This window comes from Pelmatolapia mariae, unplaced genomic scaffold, assembly GCF_036321145.2.
Source record: "Pelmatolapia mariae isolate MD_Pm_ZW unplaced genomic scaffold, Pm_UMD_F_2 NODE_ptg000727l+_length_27760_cov_1, whole genome shotgun sequence".
NCBI lineage: Eukaryota > Metazoa > Chordata > Actinopteri > Cichliformes > Cichlidae > Pelmatolapia > Pelmatolapia mariae.
Window position 1 is genome coordinate 1 of NW_027052405.1, and position 23,233 is coordinate 23,233.

Sequence of the window (23,233 nt, forward strand, 5' to 3'; positions counted from 1 at the left end):
TCTGAAATGAAGAGCCTCTCCAGTAAAGGTTCCAGTCTTCCTCCTCACGCTCTCCTTCATTATACTCCTCCCACCCTCGCTCCAGAAGTACCTCCCTCACCAGCTCGGGGCCTCTGTCGTGCAGTCTGAACACCAAGGATGCAGCCATGCAGCATCACCCACTATAGATACAACAGAATAACGTCTGAATTTTATTGTAACTTAATTTAATAACCTAAGTTACATTAGCGTTTTAGCATTCAGAAAATTGGAGGATATAAAAGGAAATTTAGCATGACAAGGTGACATAGTCATCACTTTGTCAAATATTGGCAGACCATAAAATGTGCACTGATATCATCCAAAACAACCAACATCCTACATATGCATTGCAAAAACATAAGAGAACCTAAAAAAAAAAAGATAACTTTTTTCCTAAAACACTAACAGTTGAAGCTTTCCAGAAAGCTTTATTTACATTTGAGCAAAAAGTGTCATGTCCAAAATTATTCATACCCTTTACAAACTCTCACAGTCTCTGGGAAAATCCAAAGTTCTATATTATTCCAAAAAATCCAAGCTGTTCTAAAGCATCCTAAATACCCTGATTAATTGGGAATAGCTGTTTTAATCAACTCAACAGGTGAAAGACAGCAGTTCTCTGCAGTTGGCTTGTGGACAGTCATGGCTAAGACAAAGAAGCTCAGGGAGGACCTGCGGATTTGCATTGTGGCTGTTCACAAGTCAGGAAGGGGCTACAAGGCCATATCTAAATGTTTTCAAGTTCCAGTGGCTACAGTGCAAGGTGTTCCATGCTGTGGAAAATTGCAGAGGACGTGGTTGGAAGCCAAAAGTAACACCTGTGTTGGCGAGGAGGATAGTGAGAGAGGTGAAAATGAATCACCACCAAGGCCATCCTGGTGAATCTGTGCTCTGCTGGTGACAATGTCTCAAGGCAGACACTCCAACGGACCCCAACACTGTTGGGTTCCACGGATGCAGACCAAGGAGGACGCCACTTCTCCAGATAAGGCACACAAAAGCCCACCTGGCCTTTGTAAATGGTCATCTGGACAAAGAAGACGACTTCTGGTCTTCTGTGTTATGGTCAGATGAAACAAAAATCGAATTGTTTGGCCACAATGATGTTTCCTTCATTTAGCGTAAAAAATGAGAAGCCTTTCACCCTAAGGAGACCATCCCCACTGTCATGTGGGAACCTAATGCTTTGGGGGTGTTTTTCAGCCAATGGACCAGGGACCCTAATCACAGTAAATGGCACCATTGAAAAAAGAGCAATACATGAAGATTCTTAACACCAACACCAGGCAGTCTACAGAGAAACGAGGCCTTGGGCACCAGTTGACATTTCAGCACGACAACGACCCAGAACACACAGCAAAAGTGGTGAAGATATGGTTAGCTGACAAAAACATATTTTTGCAGTGCCCAGCCAAAGTCCTGACTTGAATCCAATTGAGAATCCATGGAGGGAGCTAAAGATCAGGTTGATGGCAAGGAGACCCTCCAACCTGAAAGACTTGGAGCTCATTGCTAAAGATGAATGGGCAAAAATACCTGTGGAGACATGCAAAAAGCTGGTCTGCAATTATAGGAAGCATTTGATTGCTGTAATAGCCAATAAAGGCTTTTCTATTGATTATTATTTAGCTCTGATATAAATAAAAGCTGAGAATTTTTTTCCCCCACAATGATGCCTCTTGTAGATCATCTTCTTATCTTTTGGAAGACACCCGTGTCATTTCTGGTCAAAACAATTACGAATATGAATAATTATGGACTTGACTGTGTGTGTGTGTGTGTGTATATATATATATATATATATATATATTTGTAAACAAGTTTGATTACACAGAGCTGAGAGATGTGCCAACTTAAATCTGCCTCAAAATAAAAGCATCCATTTGCTTGGCATGTTGATCACAGGCACACCAGTGAGTTTGTGAGCAAAATTACTAGATTTTGTGTGGAAAAATTTCCACATCCTTTTTGCATCTTCCAGGCAAAATTCAACTACAGTTCAAAGGTTTCAAACAACGTTGAGCTGCCACTTAACAGTTTATCTCTTGGCTGAACACTCAGCACCTTGTGTGTAATCCAAAGCATTTACACGGTAAATCTGAGAAGCCCAAACAAAACCGACACTTTGTCCACCGTCTGCCAAGAAAGAGGGATCAGACTGAAGCTTCAGCGTGCCAGCTTACCAACAGGCTCCTATTTAAAAGCGGGACAATGCTGCATTCCAGACTTTGAAAACCTCTCAAAAACATTTGAACATGTTTCTTCTTCTCACACAAAACAAAAACAGTGGCAAGAATATTTCCTCACAATGTTTGCAGCAAAGGACAAAATGCAAGAAAGTCTTCATCTGCACTGCTTAAAGAAAATGCACTAATGGATAAAAATGGAATATAAATGTCAAATTTACACAAAATGAAAAAGACTGAGCTTACCTTTGAACTGAGTTGACTTTAAAAGCCTTTGTTTACCTGACAGATAAATGAAAGGTAGGATGCAAAAGTCTTTCCTCTCACCTCACGTTACCCACAGCTTAATGCCGACAGGCTTCTGTTCTCTTAGCTCCTCCTACAGACCAAACTAGACTCTCAGCCTGCAACTGTTGATCGTTGTGGATATATGAAAGACGTTTAGAATACAGCACTGGATGCCTACGTTCATATTACAGTCTCCTTTTCAGACTGGACAAACTTCCCCACAATACCTCCATCACTCGATATTGAGTCATGACTGATCATCATATGCAGCTTTTCAAATGTCAATACTGAGCCTGAATATCTCTAAACTTTTTTGCTTGCCCCTTCTGCTTTTATAAATTTCATCTTTTAATTGAAATTTATAAAAGCATGATGCTACTGTAGCGTTTCTGTTGTTCATAAGAAGACAACCATGGTGGCAACAAAATTTATTGCAACACACAGATGTGAATATTGTGTCGCTTCTCTGCCAATTTTTATTCCTCCAGTGTCCAGTACGTGGCGTAGTTTCTCCACACAATACAACGCTTGTGAATATCATAAATAGGGTAACTGTGCATACAAATAAATAAAAATAAGACACACCCATCTTAAAATAGATTTTTTTAAATTCACTTTTAATTTCATCAGAATGCAGATTAACCAGTAGATGTCATCTTATATGAAAGAAGAAATTTCAGGATTGCTTTGTGCCACATTTACTGTCAATTGAACATGTAACTGTTATAAAATGAAACACGCAATTATTTAGTTTCAAAATTTACCACAGAGGTAGAGTTTATTCAATCTTTCTATGTCCAGCTGGCTCAGATGTGTCCTCTGACCTATCTCTCCACACCACTCTGCTTAGGCAACACAGTTGGATTTCCATTTGTACTGAAGCGAGACCTGCAAGACAGAGGTGGGGTGGGGGTCTGGAGTCTGTTTCAAGTACTTCAGAATTAGAACATGAAATAAGGATGACTTCAATTTACAGCGGGTAGTGCATTATAGAGCTGGGATCATATTTTAGGTTTATAGTGTTCCCATGCTTCACCTTGAAGTTATTTTATTTCCCTTTAAGGAAAAAGACAGTAATGGTTGAATAAACAGAACAAATGGCTCAGAAGTGCATTTTGTGTTTATTGTTGCGCGTCAGTATCCCAATATTTAGCCTGCTCCGGTCGTTTGTTTTGGAGGAGCCGCAATACCAACCATCCTGGGATTTACAAAGGAGTAAAGAAAATTTAAGGAATTCATATTCTACTAATGTAAAGTAATCCAAGACACTCAATGAACACCAACCTGGAGCAGAGCTGGTGGTATTCAGGGTGTCATTTAAAGATATGGCATAGTCTGAAACAAACATCCAAGTTTCACTTTTTAAGCATGTACAATTTACATTAACACTGTAGTTGCTTTCGACTGACATAATCCACAGAAACACATTAGCACAAAGCTTCAGCAAGACTGCTGGCATTCAGGGCATCATTTAAAGGAGTTGCACCAACTGAAATGGAAACACATCGGGTACAGATTTCATATAAATGACAGTAACCATACCAGAATCAAATGATTTCATTATATGCACAACAACCACCCTGGTGGCAGTTAAGTGGATTGGATTCATGTTCTGGCAAATGTAATCTATCCTGAGCAATTCAGTGAGCACCAACCTGGAGCAGAGCTGGTGGTATTCATGGTGTGATTTAGAAAAATGGCATAATCTGAAATAAAAATGCATCAAATATCCATCATGTTCCCACTTCTTATTTTAAGTTCGTACAAAATAAACACTGTAATGACTCTAGCTGCACAACCCACAAAAAATGGATTATTACCAACCTTCAGCAAGGCTGCTGTCATTCAGGGCATCTGCTGAAGGACATACAGCAACTGAAACAAATACCCAGGACCCATGAAGCAAAAATATTCTGTCTGTAGAGACTGTCTTTTATATATCACAACAGAAGTGTTAGAAATTCTTTAAGTTATCATTGTGTTCTAGCAAATCTAAAAATAGCACAAGTGCATTAACTGATCACCAGTCTGGAGCAGAGCTGCTGGCATTGTGGGTGTAATTTTAAACAAAAGAAAAACAAATAAAAGCATAATCTGAAAGACACGTCCAAAAATCTATCATGTCATATTAGAACTCTCAAAATAAGGGGAATTGCTGCACATTTCATACTGCATCCACTCTGAAATCTACATGCATGTAGTCTGCACCAACATCCAACCTGAGGAGTGTCTTTAGAAAGAAAAAAAAATAAAATAAAGGACACCAACTGAAAGTTAGACTTTAAACATAAATACACTTTTAAATGTTACTGATTTTAGATGTGTTCTTGATCCATTACAGCTGATTTAAGTGGCTAAATTACCCCCTCAACATGTCTTGAAGTTCTCCAGAGGCCTGGTAATGAACTAATCATTTGATTTAGGTGTGTTGACCCAGGGTGAGATCTAAAACCTGCAGGACACCAGCCCTCGAGGCCTGGAGTTGGCCAAGCCTGCTCTAGAGCTTACCTCTTGGAGTCGCTGCAGTGGCACCCTCATACACACTCGTGGTAGTAGCAGTGGAAGTAACATTAGTTATAGAAATTAAAGTCCTCAGATTATTTGTTATATTGCAGCATGTAAATCAAACATGCAAATGAATCTTATGAGCACCAACCTGTGGAAGGACTGATGTGACCGGAAGGAACACTGCTAACTACATACACAAAAAATGCTATTATTATTATTATTATTCAGCTAAAAATCCATACTTTGTAGCACTTATGTTTTTATGCTGTACCTGTTGACATGCAGAAGGCAGCCAGCAGCCGCAGAAGGCAGCAGGGCATCTTTTGGGAAAGAGAAAAGCTGTAAAAGCTGTTGTCTCCCTCATATATACATGTTACTATCTCCACAGGTGTCATCACTTCCAGTGATTACAGCGTTGCAAATTACAATTAAACCACGAGATGGCGCTACATTATTCCTGGTTGGCAGGGATAGAAGAGACATTTTACAGGGAGGTGACATGACACTCAATCTTGAACTGAGATTATGGGAGAGACAGCAAAATGTCATTTATTATGCATTTGAGCTGAAGGTGAAACTCCTGAGATTAATAATTTCTTTTTCTTTCTTTACCCCTCTGAACCAATATATAAAATAATACGCTGGGTATAGAATTCTTTTTGTGAAAGTATCATGTCTTTTTTTTTAATGTAAACATGTTATGTCATGTATTTGTTATCTAATGCCCTTCCTTTGTGGAAGTCATGGGAATTTAATGTGCTTGCAAAAGATATGAGTGTACCTTTCTCTCCCTCAGTCACCTGTGAACCTGTCCAATAAAATCCAAATAAACAAGAAATACCTTTAAAGGACCCTCATAGCTCTCAAACTCCTCTTCATATGTATTCTGGAGATATACGACTGCTTAAATGAATGTTTGAATGATTACTGGAAAAGAAAGTAGTTTAAAATAAATGACTGCTGTGCAGCATAGTGGTGTAGTGATTAACACTGTTGGCTCACAGCAAGAAGGTCCTGGGTTTGAATACACTAGCTGAAGTATTTCATATTTATGTGGCGTCTCTCCACTTCCTCCCATGATGCAAAGATTTGCCTGGGTTAGGTTATGGTAACAATAACAGCAGTGTTAAGATAAACTTCTTCTGTCAGGCAGGAGGTTCTGCAGTATCTGGTCCCGAACCAGCAGACTGAGGGACAGCTTTTTCCATCAGGCCACCACTGCTGATCAGTGACACCTCACTCTTTCCTACCGGAACTTCAACACTATGCACTCCATATTGTACATATATGGAATTTCTTTTGCACAATTCAACTGCTGACCTCTGTAGATTGTGTTTGTGTCATACATATTAGTAATGTGCATATATCCTTAAAATTGTACATATATTTACTCTTATAATTCTCACATTCCTGCACTTATATTTGGCTTGTTTATGTTTCCTGCATTTTTGCATACCACTGTTGCTTGTGAAGCTTGCACACAAGAATCTCACTCACGTGTGCTGTACCAGTGTAGAAGTAATGTGACATGACAATAAAAGTGATTTGATTTGAAGATAAGACTTTACTGATCCCACAGTGGGGAAAAAATACCGAAGATTCCTTTGCCAACTCGGACAACACTTCAACTAAAAAACAGGCCGTTTTACACTCAAAGGTTTAGGACCACATGCCTTTAAAAGGCCACATCTGTGCAAAAAGACGGCATCTGAGACTGAAGGGCTTTAAAAACAAAAAACGTCTTCAAAGACCTCATCTCCTTGAACACCCCAGAACTGACCATTTGGAATTTGCAAGAGAGCACCAAACATGGGACATTGATAATTGAATAATTACGCACACCCCACTTTGCAGTTATTTATTTGTAAAAACTGTTTGGAATCATGTATGATTTTCATTCCACTTCTCACGTGTACACCACTTTGTATTGGTCTTTCACGTGGAATTTCAATAAAATTGATTCATGTTTGTGGCTGTAATGTGACAAAATGTGGGAAAGTTCAAGGGGGCCGAATACTTTTGCAAGCCACAGTAAATGTTGTGAAATTTATAAAAATGATCTCACAGCAAATGCATGTTGTCATCAAAGCTAAATAAAAATATGAATGACTTTTTTTGTTTGTTTGTTGTTTTGTTTTTTGGAAAGGCATTTTCCTAAATGCTAGACTGTAAGGATGGCACGGGATATTATTGGAAAAATGCAGGCAAATAGTTAGAGTAAAACATTTTGTATTCTCTGCAGCGGGCTTTTTGGGATCCTGCGTTGTCATTGATGGCAAAGGATACAACCTGGGGTACATCCAGTCCAGCCCACAGGCAGCAGAAGATGGCTCCATCAGCGTCGTGTACCAGAATGGAGACAAATGCGGGTCTTCGTCCCAGTACTCAACTCGCATCATCTTTCAGTGTGACGAGAACCCGGTGAGTGTTTTTAGACTCTTGAACTAACCCAGTCATAATGTTCACAAGATGACTATTTGATATTATTATAATATAAATGTTTTAGTTGTGTGGATCAGATTTGGTAGGAAAAATGTGATGTTTGTTTTCTAGTTTCTTACTGCGATAGAGGCTAAGTGAGAAAACTTGTACTGTTTATTTTAGTGCTTTCTTCAGTAGCACTGTTAAAGACTTTAACTCACTAACTGAAAGCTACATTTTATGGTTACTTTGTTACCAAAAATACATAAAATAAGTTCCCCTTGAGGTATTTGCAAATGGATTTCATGATAGAGGCATACCTTTATTTTATTTGTTTGAGATGCGGACAAAATTAATCTCTGAATACCTTTTGTAGCTTTTTCTGGTCTGGTCTGTTTTAGGCAAATCACAAATAAAAATTCATTTTTTTCTTTTAAATGCTGCATGTCCAGCTCGACCTGTAGCAATTTCTTTTAATCTAAATTTTGATTATTTGTGTCCATTTGTATTTACTTCAAGGGCTCCCCCATGTTTGACCGTATAGATGGTTGTGAATATGTCTTCATCTGGCGGACGTCCGAGGCCTGCCCTATCAGGAAGTCACAAGGTAAAAACGTCTGTGACAGTGGACAGAAAATGTTACTTAAGGTTAAACATAGAGACAAAATCTGAACATTTTAGCATTTGATCCACCATGGAATTGTCCAATAGACCTTTACCAAAGTGAGGGCTGTTTTTAGAAACATGGCATACATATGGAGACCACTTCAATGTGGTCATCCTGTTTTTTGTGATTTACTTGTAATAAAATTTGCAGCTGGCCTCCTGATGAAGCAACTTGAGCATCTGCATACTAAGTGAGCATCATCCAGAAAACTCCCAGAGGAAAGAACACACCATGCACAGATTCAGATCAGCAGATCCCCTCTCCAACATCTGGCAGCATTGGGGCCAACTGGGCCAGATGCCCCTCCATGGGTGACCTCAGAATGGGCAAGTTTCACTCTTGTCCTGCTTCCCTCATGAGCCCTGATCCTATCTTTGCGGGATGGTCCAACTCAGCTGCTGCCAAATGCGATGTGCCCATGAGTAGAGCTTTAGTTCTTTAATGAATAAAAAAAATGAAATCATCAGATTCAACACATGTTTTAATTAATTATTATGCACCATTGTTTAGGGGACAGCTATGTTTTTTTTGTTTCCTTTGTTTGCACAGAGTCTTTCTCCAGTGTGTTTCTTTAGTCTTAAGTTGAATTTATATACGTTGTTGAATCCCCTGAGAGAAGTCTTCTTAATATTTCAAATCCTAATATAAAAGTAAGGCAACTGAAAAGCTAAAAAACAATATTGTGAATGCATTGCATTACAAGGCGCATGACTATATATAAAAGATGGGCAATGCAATGATGTCAGTGACGTCTTGAAGCCCAGAGTGAATGTTTTGACCGTTGCAGTGTTTTGATGAAACCAGCTGTGACGGGTTAGGGGCAGATCAGACAATGGACTCTCAAATGGTGATGACTTATCCACTCCCAAAGCATACCCTGCTTTATTGTCCTTTATGAATGTAAAGGGATCACTATTTGCAAAAGTTGCTTTCATTAATGTCAAATCGATAAATTCTGTATAACCTGTTGACCCCTGCTGGCCATTAGAAAGAATGCAAGCTAACAAAACTGCTGCACTGGATTAACTTTTTAGATCCCAAAGCTACTTTATATTCTGTGGTCTTAGTGAAAAACAGCAGCCCAAGCACATATGTCATCAGTAATGGCACTAGGTTAATTTGGGCTGGAGCTCCCCAGAGCTGTAGTACAATCTGCTCTATCCCCTGTATGGCAATGCCAGCTGCATACAACTCAGGATTTATAGCACAGGCAATCAGAGACAGCAGCTGGTAACAAAACAAACTAGAAAATTAAAATAATCAAAGTTTCAGCGGTGAAACTGAATGCAGCACAATGATCATGCTCAGGATTAATCCAATATCATCAGAGCTGTCGCCACATTTTTGTTTTCAGAGAGAGTCCACTTATTATTTGTTAAGAATCACAGTATTTTCTCTTGGATATTAAATCATTTTATCTACAGATTTCAGTTCTGTAGCAGCCACAATAATGCAAACATGGCTGAAAGTGCATGAGAATTTGGGATAACAACTATGGCCTCACAGTAAAAGCACACATTCTCTGTAGGTGTTTCAACCTCACATAGCCCCAGAGTAAAAAAGTTAATGACCAAGTATTACATATATTATCCTATAAGGCCTCACATTTATTTTACTGTAGGAGACGCATATATAGCCATTTGTTGCCGGCACGTGCTTTCTCTTCCCATCATAATCTTAACTCATAAATCCCTAATTTTTAATAATCATTTTGCGTGGAGTCCCAGATGATGATGTCAGGTTTTTTTTTCTTTAATTATATTCCAAAGAGGAAAATGATATATTTTGTATCATGAAATACTCCTCTTCACACAGCACATTTGTGGTGCAGGTGTAGTAAAGCAGAAATGTTTCTGAATCTTCCCTGGAAGAGTTTAGTGTTCCTGTTCTGGAATCTAATTTACAAATTTATGGGTTGATTGTTTCCAAAAATGTATCCGTAAAGGAAACGTACTCTACAAGAGTTTCCTCTTGCCTCTACAAACATTTGAACTAATGCCCAATTTTGCTTTAACCATTAATGACTACATACAGAGCCAATCAAAGGTTTAAGACCACTTGAAAAATGGCAAGAACAAAAGACAAAACATTTTTTGAGCATGCAATTTATTAAAAACAACACTTAAACGGAAACAGGCTGTTTTGTCTCACTCCCGTGTCCTCTTGTTGTATGTTGAGGCTCTACTTGGACCCTTGCTAAGACCCAACCATGCAAATACGATTTTTTTTTGTGTGTGGCATTTTTAAAGTGGTTTTAAGCTTTTGATCGGGACTGTATCAGTGTTGTTTTACGGTTTTCTTCTTTTTGTTTTTATTCATATAGATTTGTGTGAAAAAAGAAAAAAGTAATAAAGTATATTGCTAATTAAGGAAATCAACTTTTTTCCACTTTGTTTTCTTACCACAAGATGGCTCTAGCAAATAACATTAAACATCTCAAACTGTCCATCAGAGTCACTGAGACTTTAAACATTTTTTTTATATTAGCAGGTTTCGGATCAACCACAGGAGCTCATTTTCATGCAAGTAGAGCAGATCCACAAGGCCTGAAGGAATATAGTAGACTTCTGGTTTTTAGGAACAAATCAGTACCAGTACACACACCTGCCAGTCCACCCAGTGTAAAAAAAATCTGCTTTTTCAGTGAAAGAATTAAACATTTTCAACAACTCATTCTGAGCTTTTTCAGCTGGATCAATACAAGTGGTGCACATAATGACAGGAGGGATTTTATTCCCCTTGAATTAGTGAAGCTTCCAACGCTGCACTTGTCACTTGCCTTAATGACCCAAATCCCATAAAACGTTTCAGGTTGAGGATGTGTCATTAAGTCGTTACAGGCTTTTATGAAGCAGCGAGTGCATGGTGCCAATTTGCAGCGATGGCAAGAACAGTAACTCAATAACGTTCCGTGTTTGTTTACATTTAGGCCTTTCTTTGCATTTGCTTTCATACTTGTGTTCTCTGCTGTTATGAGTGCTATGATATCCTGGCTTAGGGGTTGCTAGTCTCAGTTTCAAGACTGTTATAATACCCACACAGTGCAAAGGCTGGAGAACTTAAAATGTGCAGAATTTGTCAAAGTGTGGGCTTCATGCACGAATAATTAACCGCATGTGAGGAAATGCTATTTTAACGTAAAAATTGCTTGATGTTGTGCTCATGAACATACTCAAGTATCTTTCTACAACTGTGTCAATATTTGGACGTTGCAAGGCAGCAGCTTCTGCTTTTTCTATATGTTTGGTAAAGGCTTACCGTGTCAGAAAAAGCAGAACAATAAACGTTGCATGGTTGTGTATTACTTGTGATAATATTTTACTCAGAAAAGGTAATATTCTTCACTTGCAAAAACTCTGTCAGATGTGTAGTTACATCAGCAGTATGCACACATCATCATCATCATACAGGCAGATAATTTAAGTTTTCAGTGCAACAAAAAAAATGTGTACAGTGTAACATGTTGTCCGGTAAGGATTGACATGTTTGTAGTGTCAGTTAATCAATAACATCAGCACTCACTAGTTTATTCATACAATAAGAAAGAACACTTTGTGATGGAAAATGTAAAAACAACCACAGTAATAAAATTCCACAAGTAACTGAAACAAGTGCTCAAAGTTCAACGGTCAAACGCACTTTTTTGAGCAACATCAGAACACTTGGTAGATTTCACAACATTTTGCACTGCAGGTGAGCCACACCAAATAGGTCATACTGGTTTGAGGTTTAAGGCATTCATGACAGAGATGATGCATTCAGCATTATAGAGTTTCCTGAGTGATAAATGAGACCTGTGCATATTTAGAAGGTCAGCCTTAACAAGGCAACTTTTAAAATGTTGCTAAAGAATATACTCTGTTTTTCTGCACCATACGTGTTGCTGCTGTAACAATAATAATAATAAAAAAAACTCCTAGTAGGATGAATGAAAGAGAGATAAAATAGATATCACTAATGCTAAGTGCTTTGGCTTTATTACAGGAATTACTAACATATCATGTCATCTGGTTTAATAATAACCCTAATAAGTAAAAATACTTTAACATTTATATTCAAGTAAATATTGACATACAGTATGTATTTGCATTTTGCAATTTAAAACATGCAGTTGAAGTGTAAATTTCCACCTAGGAAATAATTTTTTTTTTTTATGAGTGGACTACTCAGACAGGTTTTTTAATTTCATACACTTCCCTGTTAATCCACTGAAATGCCCTATACAGTCACGCTGGTTTGACAACCAGATTACTGCGCATGTACTCATATGCATTTCACATTTAAGAGTGCAAATAAATCCCTAAAAGGTAGTTTCTATTTTCAATAGAAGGTCGTTTAAAAACTCTGACCTGACCTTTAATATTAAGAAAAGTAAAAGCACCTTCACTGAACAAAAAAGTCATTGTGATTTAAAAGTGTCTTAATCTTTGAATAAAAACCGACAGTAAATGTCCATAACTGTAAGGTAAAAACAAATCACTGGCCGTGTTCTGTGCCTTGTATCTCATCTAATACAAAATCTTACACAGAGTTCATAAAACAGGATCAATTACATAAAAGGAGGACTCACAGTTAAGACACATTCATTATAGTAATAGCTTGGAGTTTCAAGATTTTGTCCAAACAAAAGAATTGGTCTACTGATGTGGCAAAGTTAATGGAAGGTTGTGTGGCGTCATTTGTGACCCCATAAATATATTTATGTTTTCAAATATCATGTAATTTTCCACAAGATTTAGAAGTGGAATATTAACATAATTATTTGTATTGAAAACTTTTAAATTTAGAATAACATCTTTTTAAAAGTGTACAATATCATGGTCCCTTGAAAATTAAGACTACCTCCATGGCACTCTGCCCATTCAAATTATATAGTTCAATATCCTCAGCTGTAGCTCATAGCATTCCACCCTCTCTGTCCCCATGTCTGCTTGAAGATCTGGCATGAGTATGAACAAATGTGTACAAACCCTTAAGAGTGGCTACAAAAACAGCCCTCCTTAACTGGAAAGATGGGAACCACCCTTCAGTAGTAGTACCAAACTAGTATCAGACTAGCCAACTGCACAGAAAGATAAGAGGCACCTGAAAACCTTAATAAACACTCATTTAGCAGTATCACCTGGCGTCCTGTGGAAAATAACCCAAGAAATAACTATACATGCACACAAGAAAAATATTTACATTTAATAAGCAACCTCCCGCCTACATTAGTCCGCGCCCTCCCCCAGTCTGTAAACTAATCATCTTTTAACAAAGAACAAAATATAATAATCTTTGAGCTGCATCTCTGCGACTTACTGACTCTGTTTAGTAACTGTGGTGTTTACTGAGTGCTGTGTTTACCACCTAGTTAAATGTCACCTGATGACTTCAAATTGTCAGCAATTCTTCCCCAGCTAAAAACACCTATGTGGGTGGATGAGTGGTTACACAATCAGTGCTGGATGATGATAAACAAAGAGCCCATGTTGTTGTCAAGTATCAGAGAGATAGATTATTTCTCCATTACAGGCAAAAGAATCATTCTAGCGCCAGCAGTAGTAGTAGTACTAGTACATGTTGTTGTGTTTGGGGTGCCAGAGTCAGAATTTGTCAGTCTCTTCTGAATAAATGCAGGGCAAAAGGTAGATATGTAAACATCTTTAAACCCTGAGTTACAGAAACAGTAAATCAACGGGTCCAGCAGGCAGTCACTGTAAGACAAAACCATGAGGGCGTCGTACACCTGGACAGCTATGTTTTCTGCATCCTGCCAGTTCTTCAGCCGCACAAACAGAAGTGCTGCTCTAGTTATAGTGCAGGGAAGGAAGCAGAAGGAGAAGACGACCACAACAGACGTGACCAAGCACACGGCCCTCCTCAGCTTAGTCTTCTCCCCAACTGTCTTCTTCCTCAGCCGGTTGACAATGCGGACCGTGCAGTAGACGAGGACGATGTAGGGGATGATGATTTGAGAGAAGAAAACAATCTTTTAAAAAAACAACAACCCACTATCAGGTATAACTCGTTACAACAGCCCTATGTGTCACACAGTAAACTTGGATTTCTATACAGACATGGGAAAGTTTATCATGTACACTCCTGACTCAAACACTTTAACCCCCCCTTAGCTGCTCCAGCTATCCCCCTGCCCTCTAACTTAAGTTATGGCGTTAAGTTAGAATTAATTTGAAATTGTTTAAATTTCTTTTTTTCAAGAATAACTGGTGATTATCTGTTGATTTTTGTTTTTCTAACATTAGTTAACAGTTTGCTCTCTAAGATTTCCAAATATTGTGAAAAGTGTCTATAGAAATATTTATGTTTATCTGTACACTTTCCATATCTCATCCCATCAGCGGTCCTGAAAATCCAGAGTTTATTTTGAAAGTTACAAAAACAAAGAAATATTAATAATTGAGACAAAGAGAAAAAAGGTGATTAAAAAATAAATGTAACTGATTCATTAAAATTTTTGCTGATATGCTGTCTCTAATTTTTACTTCAGAAAAACTCTAACTCGGTTCTGCCACGCCTGGGTGAGTGTATCTATGTCTTGTGGAAAGGAACTGCCGGTTAGGGAGCTGAACTGGATATTGACTGTAATGCCAGCTTTGTAGGAAGTTGCAGTGTAGAATGACCACTCGGTAGCTTTATTATGATGCTGCTTTATTGAACGTATATCCAGCATGGGTTATAACAGCACAACAACGGGCGCGGCAGCTAAGAGAAGAACTGCACATAGACAGCCCTGCCGCAAAGCATGTCATGGTGGCGTAAAGCCGCAACGCCCACCCGCTCAACACAGGCAACCCAGTATATGACATGCAGCAGTTGTGTTAATCTCTGCTGTTCTTCTTAAACGTTCAAATATAAATATTCAAAGTCTTTCTGAATCCAAATCAATCCACCCGTTTTCTTTCTGGAGGCTGTAGGCCATCTGATCTGTCACAGCGAGGCAGTGCACAGCCTCTACAGTCTATTGTTAGTCACCAGTATATATTGTTAGGAAACATAAAACAACACTAAATCCAAACAAATACACTGAAACCGTACCTCTCTAAAGGTGTCCGTCACGTCATGTAAGAATGTCTCCTTTACACGGCCATGGCTGTTGCAGCATTCAAAGGTTGTGACCATAGTGGGAATAGTGAGGGGAAGCAAGAGGATCCAGATGATGACAGATATCTGAGGAGATTTCTTAAACACCTTGACAAAATTTCTCCTTCCAAGATGGACCACACTGAAGTAGCGATCAAGGGACATTGTGATGAGGAAGGCGATGCTGGCTCCTCGATTGAGAAACAGCATGAAGAGCATTATCTTACAAAGCACAGTGTCCTCACTGCGCCTCAAGTTGTGCTGGTAATGATGGATCTTGAAAGGAAGGCAGCCCACCAGCAAGAAATCAGCAACCACAATATTGAACAAGAAGATGGCTTTGTTCTTCCAGAACTTGTATCTAAAAAGGAAGCAGGACATAAAACTGTTAATTGGTTCAGAGTCCCCGAGTTTGCTTTGTATCAACAAGTGAACGAAGAGGAACAGGAAAAAAATAAACCTAAGCTGATCCTGATTGAATCGCCACATTTTGTACAAAACGTCTACACAATCTCTACGTGCCTCTAACTGTTTACTCATGTCTCTGATGTCGCAGATTAAGAATGACTCATGTTAGATAAACTCTTCAAAACTGATAGACCAGAGTGGTAATATATGTAGACTTTGCTTTGTAGTGACTTGTAAGTGCTGGTTCTTTTTTGTTTGCACTTCAGTGATGGAAATATGCAGTGGAAATATGCCAAATAAAATGCTGTCGAGATTTTCAGTGCTATGATGTCGTGAAATTTCCCTCCGCTCCATAGTGGTGCATGCTTTAGTAAGGTAGTCAGTCACTCTCGGGATATCACAGACAGCTCAGCTTCTTTGTTCTGCACTTTGTATTGTAATTTTTCAAGAAGAAAATTCCATCTGTCCCTTTCTGTTTTGTTAGTGTTTTGGACACGTGTTGTACAGCGGTTATTTTTATGGCATCTGAATAGGTTGCACCAAAGTATAAACTTTAAAACAGCTTTGTTTATCACATCATTAGCTGAGCTGGTTTACACTTACTTTAGCAAATTTCACAGCTTTTCTCTTGGTCTATACTAAAACACGCATAAATCTATAGGACATCTGTAAAGAGTCTCCAAGAGTTTAAAAGTTCTACATTGTAAAACCTAATAAGTTCACAGAACTCAAAAATTGTTGTGTAACAGATTACACAACAATTTTTTAGTGATGTTTTTAAAAGTTTTAAGTTTAACTAAAATAAAAACTACAGTTGCAGTTGCCTTAAATTACCTCAATGTTAACTTATAAATGTTGATATTCCTCAACTTATAATTAGGGAGTAATAAACTCAAAATGTTCAATATTTTTCAACTTAATTAAGGTGGGAAATACACTCAAAAAATTTTACATATTGCAACTCATACGCTGTGGGAAATAAACTCAAACTTTTTGATATTTTCTAACTTATAATGTGGGAAATAACACTTAAAATCTTCAATATTTTTAAAATACTGTGGGAAATACACTTACAAATAATTCTAAACTGTTTGCCCAGTAAATTATAATCAGCTAAAAGTATTAGAAAACATGAAAGTAACAACACTAACAATTTAACAACTTTTTTTATTAAACACAATGTGCTTTTAAAAAGGCACAAATAACGGAGCTCACTCATAAAAAAGTGCTTCATAAATAAAACAAAAGAAAAAGACTCCAAGGGTCTCCATCTCAATTCTAAAATTCAATAACATTTTCAGTATTAACAGCAATTGCAGCTATTAGAACATTGAGGCATTTAACACTTACTGTACCTTGACAGCTGCAGCTCACTTTCTTTTTTAAAAATACATAAAAAAAAAACAGTACTGGTTTCCACTGCTGTACTTCATAGGGAACAAACATCAAGACAGTGCATTAAGGTATTAGGCAACAGAACGTTAAACATGAATAGTCCACGAAATGAGCAGTCATTCACTTTAAATTTGAAGTAGAAGAGCCAAATGATTAGGAAAAAAAACCAAAAAAAAGCTTCCTCAATACTCAGCTCAACAAGTTCACTCATTGAACAAATCATTCTTCAGCGTCAGCAGACGCCCTTTCAGTGGTTTGTTGTCCTCAAGGCACATCACAACGTTCTGGATAAATGTGAATGTAAGCTCAAGTTTCTTTGGGTATTGTAGGTCTAGTGCATAGATGTACCCAAAGAGCAGGAGAAATGAGTCTGCCAGATTTGTGGGACCATTCACAAGTATTTCATCCTCAATGACAATGCAGATGCTTTCGGGACTGAAGAGGACCGAATCAGTAGTGTCATCCGTGACAACTGTCAGCAGAGCCACAGGAGTGTCAGTGAGGTCTGGACCATCTGCTGACTGCAAAACACAAATAATACAAGAATGAGTTCAGCCCCTCAAGGACACAAATCATGCTATTGATTAGAGGTGTGAATCTTCATAAGTCGCACGTTTCTTTTAGGATTATAATGTCAACGATTTAATTTGATATTGCGATACATCATGATGCATTACAATAATCTTAATTTGGGTTTGGTTTCAAAACATATGTTTAAATAAATGTTTTCAATAATAAATATATGTCAAGATATTTGTTTTTGTTATTTACCAAACATTTCTCTGACCACAACATGGCACCTCCAAAAAAATAGAACACTTGAATTTTAAAAGGTAGAGAGTTTTTATCTGCGGATTTGTTTTTGTATAATAATCTTTCAACTATTTTCATGTTTTCTGGTTTATGCGTAACAATCTTCTTGCAATCTTATTCAACAATAGTTGATATATGGGAGAAAACAAGTCAGATGAGGACTGTGTTGAACCTCCTTCCTGATATACACCCTGATTCTCCTTGAGTTCTGAGTGATATCATATGTTCGACTGAACAGCTAGGCAAAGGGGTTGATGCTGAGGGCAGTACACTTACATCACAAGTCCTGAATAACGTGGAGGCATCTTCACCAGGTACACAGGAAGTGCACGAAGGACGAGGGCCCGTCTTGTATTTACATCACGCTGTTCCTAGATGAACATACAATATCTATTAGAATAGTATTTACACAAATGCAGAGTAAAAACATTTGTGATCCGCACAGGCTGCATCAATGATTCTTTCTTAGCCTGGGAGCAGAACGCGGCTCTTTATTTTCATCTCATTTCAATTTATCTAGCAAAGATCGATAGGGTCTGGCTTTAAGGTGTCAAGGAGGCGCCTCAGTCTGGCTGGTTGAGCCTTGCTTGAATTAGCGAGAACAATTCAGCTGAACTTCGTTCGTAGCACCGAGTCCGACCGGTGTGTAATGTTAGGCTGAATCAGGCGATGCATTTTTTCCGCAAGCCTTGACTTGTAGAGCTCGCTTAGTGGAATACCCCTCTAAACTGTTAAAAGGATTTCGAGATTATCTCACAACCACACATTTGAGACTACGAAAAAATACAAAGATGTGTCTAATTACCATCATGATAACACACTCATGTTGTTTAGCATTGTTCGTTTCATGCTAGCACACACACACACACAGCTCAACATAGTGATGTGATGTTCTGTATCGAGGCTTCGAAGCTTGTGTCGAGTAATAGAGGGTGCGTTTCCGCGATGCGCGTATCGAGGCTTGCTTCATTTATGGGAGGAGCTGAAAATGATGAAGTCCGAAGCCTCGCTGCCCGGCTGTACCACGTGACTGGTTCAGGAAGTGGTTCGAACTTTGCCGCGAGCTATGACAGCGATATAAACCCCTCAGACTTCATTCAAAAATGTGGGTGTTTGATGGAGAGTTGCGGTTAGTGAGAGTTTGGAGAGAGTTTGGAGGTTTAGGAGAGTGAGGAGAGAAAGTCAGGAGAGAATGGAGCCAGCTAAGAAGAGGAGGATGTCCTCCCCTGTGTGGGAACATTTTGATCTTATTCCTCACAACAAGGTATGTAAATTTCTACAGATGTATTTTCATAATACTGATGGTGCAATACAATTCATGTTAAGCTGTCTTTACTTTTGTACAAGGTGAAGTGTTTGCTATGTGCCAGGGAGCTGGGATATAACAACAACACCTCATCCATGCTCAGGCACTACAGAGCTTTGCATGAGAATAAGGGGAACACCGATTGTGGAGCAAGACAGGTGAGCCATCAAATGCCATGATAATATAGCATGCAGTAATGTTACTAAATGATATAACAATATTATACAACTGTAATAAGTTACGTGTGTGATATTTATATTTGTGCTTTGTTTTTATTGTCTTTCCTCAGGAGAACAATCTCAAATAGATGAAGACCTGGTTAGCATGGTGATTGAGGACTCCCAGCCATTTAGCATTGTGGAGGACAAAGGATTTAAAAGATGTGTTAAATCGTTAAATCCTAGCTATGTTCTCCCCACTAAAAAGGTCATGAAAGCAGTGAAAGTTTCGTTTTTACAGAATAAAATGTGAACAGGCAGGACTGAGGCTCAAAGCCTCAGTGTGTAGCTGTCCATACCTCAACGTTACAAAAGCACAACCACTGTCCACACCCCAACCACACCTCACCTCACAGTAAATGATCATTTCCATTTTTAGCATTTCCAAATAATCATTTTCCATACTGCCAGTATAAATATACACAGTATACTGCCATCACTACAATATACATGTTTTACACACTCCTTTTGTTGTTGACATTTACAGGCTGTGTGCAAAATGCCACACTCTTCAAATTCATGCCAACTAATATTTTTACGTCCAGTAGATGTCCTACTAGAGCAAATGAAGCTTCAAGAAGCTTTGCGCTGGGGTGAACCAACTGGATGAAAAGCTTCAGTGCTTCATGAAGCTTCATCTGCCCATCACTAGCTCAACAGCGTAAACTACTGACTGTGTAACGCGGACACTTATTGAAATAAGTATACTCACAATACGCACGTGCATTACCGGCAAATACGACAACCGGTAGAAACGGACAGCAGAAAGTTTTGGCGGAAAGTTCAAACGCATGGAGCTAGAACTGCCACCGTCAACTTCCCGGGCAAGAATGCAATGCATTATGGGAAATGTTGTCCCGCACGGAAAACCGCCAAAACGTTACACCGTTGTAATTTGAAGTAACATTACGTATTTGTCACATTCGATAACTTCTAAAGTTACAATTACTTGGATTCGAATTTATTTATAACAAACATTCACTGTGCACAAAGTACGAATATATTTCCAGTTAAAAATAAAAGACTGTTTATCGAAATTAAATTTAAACAAACCAAAAACACGTTAGACTTACCAAATTTAGGGCTGTTGATGAAAAAATTAAGGTGGTGGTCGTGGTGGGTTGAAGTTGTGACCCAGATCGGATTTGAAAATATCGGATTTGTGCCGTTCACACTGTCATACCATGATCGGATATGGGTCGCATAGGGTCAAAAAAATCGGATTTGATGCGCTTTCGCCTGCAGTGTGAACGTAGCCTTAATCCACACAGGCTGGCCAAATCTTCCCCGCATCAAGGTAAATTCAAGATGGCTGACTCAGCTTTCCTGAGGGAGCGACAAGACCCCACCCACCAGAACGTCACTAATATATGCTTCTTAAACTTTTTGAGCGTTCCAAACAAATTAGCTAAAAACTATTGAGCCCTATTCAATTAAAGTTGCATAAAGGCCAACAGAGCTCAATACTTTATAGTTTGCTCAACTACAAAACGACATTTGAGTGTTATGAGCTTATTAGTTATGAGCTAGAACAACTGTTAGGGATTACAGTGTAGAAGGTGTGAATGTTTCTAGGAAAAAGCTTCCAGGGTTTCACTTTTGTTCTAAGAAATTCCCACCACCGGAGTTGTACACACCTAAAAGTATTTCAAGTAGCTTTTATTCATTATACAAACCAAAAGTTTGACTTTGAATGCTTTCTGAAAGTAGAGAGAAGACAGTAAATAAGGGAAAAGATTTCTCATACCTGAAGATGAAGATGTAGAGAACAGACAGGTTGAGAGGCAGACCCAGCGTAAATTCTCCCACCATCACCCAGGAGAGGACTTGGTAAGTAATGTTACTGGGTGTTTTGCAGTGGTCAATCGATCGATTGACAGACATGTTTTGTAGAACAATCATATAAATGCCGGAAACTGTCCTTCTTCTACAGCAGATAAAGCTACAGTCAAATTAATATGTCATATATCTAAAAAGCAGTCACTGCATAGTTAAATCCTGGAGGTGGTTGTAGCTTCGTATGATCTTGAATCTTCACCCCTCAGGAACAGATGGCTTCTTGTCACTCCAGTCCGTTAAATTCAACTGTGCCTTTTAGAGAGTCTTACAGTGATTGTGGACCTCTGTCAGAGCTTGTTCGTCCGTCCCAACAGATACAGAGGACACATGTTGTTAGTGCAGCACGCGCTGAAAAATAGCACTGAGTGTAAAAGGACAAAATGCTTTCTCTCAGCTCCTCAGTTTATGCAAGGCTGCCACTGGTTACTTGAGAGGAAGTATTTATAATGGAGGAGGTGTGGTTTAGAGAGCACTACGCAACTGCCTGGGAAACAGCATGGTGCTTTTACCAATCTTTCAAACTGCAAACTATAATGTATTACGGGAAAAAAAGGAATCTAACCGTTACAGAGAGAGAGCTATTTGGAAACTGGTAGTTCAAGGTGGTTTTATCAGCAGAACGGCTAAAATCCTCACGACATTCCTAAGGGGACTGTCAAGACAAAACAATCCTGATGGCACATGTAGTGTTATGTTTGGAGATGTTCATGAGTTTACGTAGCTAAAAGCTATATATATCCGACAGATCTGCCTCTCTAGGGACACGGTTTTAGATTTTTCCTCCATTCACTAACCTGTTATGACAAAGTAATAACATTATTTATAAATCTTTTGTTTAAAAAAAAAAAGCCTAAACTGATGTCTTACTGACAGTTATATTTAAAACCTTATTTCAGTAGTTTGTCAAAGCCTTATTTGGCAGCAGCTAAAGCTTCCTGTGTTCAGTGGTAGATCTTGAACACAGGAATAACTGTGAGTCAACTGTGACCACACAGTGCTGTATGTGTGCGTGTGTGTTGTGTTGCACATAACAGGTATTCTGAACATCTTAAACTTTGCCCCTGACTTGCATTTAGGGAATTGCAACCAATGGAAAAGTGATAGCTATGTTTTAGGATGGGCATAAAGAGTCTTGTACAACTATGCAATTGTGAGGTAAACAATGACAAAAAATGTGGTCATTCTTACATTCATACTTCTTGCAAAAACCAACCTGAAAGTGCATGGCTAAGTTATTGTTAAATAAGTCAACCATACAAGCATGTAAAAGTTACCACGCGTTGTTCCGCTCATGTTAACCATTAAAGTAACATTTCCTCCTCTCTCTCTCTCTCAAGGTCTGCTCTGCTGTGAAATCCAAAAAGCTAATCATTTCAAACTCCAATATAAATTTTAATTTCTATAAAGTAACTGGCACTCTTTACTCTACTGGTAGTAATTGTACTGCTGTGTCATTGTCTTACACAACATTGTACAAATGAACTATGCCACATGGTTTCTGCAACAGCACCCATGGACGCAGTTGAGCGCGTTTGTGCTTTGTGGTATGTTGCACATCAACCCATTACAGCCACGGGAACATGACTTTTTCACCAGAAATATGAGCATATATGTCACGGCGGGGTGCGCCAGTGTGTTTTTTTGAAACAGGACCCAGAAGCAGATGTGGACGAGGAGTTGCAGGTTTAAACAGAAAGCGATCCTTTATTTGGATGATAGCAGGAGTTAAACATGGAACCCTAAGCAAACTAAAAAACAAACACTATGAAGCTCTATGACTAAGACTATAATAATGACAATGACTAAGACAATGGTGGGGATAACAGACGACCTGACAATGACATGCAGAAAACAGAGGACTTAAATACACACATGAGGCAATCAGGGGAAGTGGAGACACATGAGGAAACAGCTGACACACATGAACCTAATGACAGGACAGGGAAAGCAAAACTACATACACTGACATTAGACACAGACTTTCAAAGTAAAACAGGAAACATGGAGATTAGCCGTGACCTGAACTGAACATAACCACACAGACATGACGCATGACAGGTAGACGCACGAACCAGGGAGA

At 38.6% G+C, this 23,233-nt stretch overlaps 1 protein-coding gene across 3 annotated transcripts; it reads right to left on the bottom strand.

The window, feature by feature from the left end:
- Positions 1-13,428: 13,428 nt before the first annotated feature.
- Positions 13,429-21,543, bottom strand: LOC134623534 (12-(S)-hydroxy-5,8,10,14-eicosatetraenoic acid receptor-like). Of its 3 annotated transcripts, none has more exons than XM_063468624.1 (3): positions 21,062-21,543; positions 15,130-15,535; positions 13,429-14,062 (listed from the first exon to the last, which is right to left on the bottom strand). In XM_063468624.1, the coding sequence occupies exons 1-3, from the start codon at positions 21,214-21,216 to the stop codon at positions 13,589-13,591; spliced, it is 1,035 nt and encodes a 344-aa protein (XP_063324694.1). In that variant the 5' UTR covers positions 21,217-21,543; the 3' UTR covers positions 13,429-13,588. The 3 variants fall into 3 exon arrangements, 1 of the variants encoding a protein (XP_063324694.1); XR_010093364.1 differs by lacking the exons at positions 13,429-14,062; positions 15,130-15,535 and adding exons at positions 17,224-17,498; positions 18,067-18,161; XR_010093365.1 differs by lacking the exons at positions 13,429-14,062; positions 15,130-15,535; positions 21,062-21,543 and adding exons at positions 17,224-17,498; positions 18,067-18,161; positions 20,388-20,570.
- Between the last annotated feature and the right edge of the window lie 1,690 nt (positions 21,544-23,233).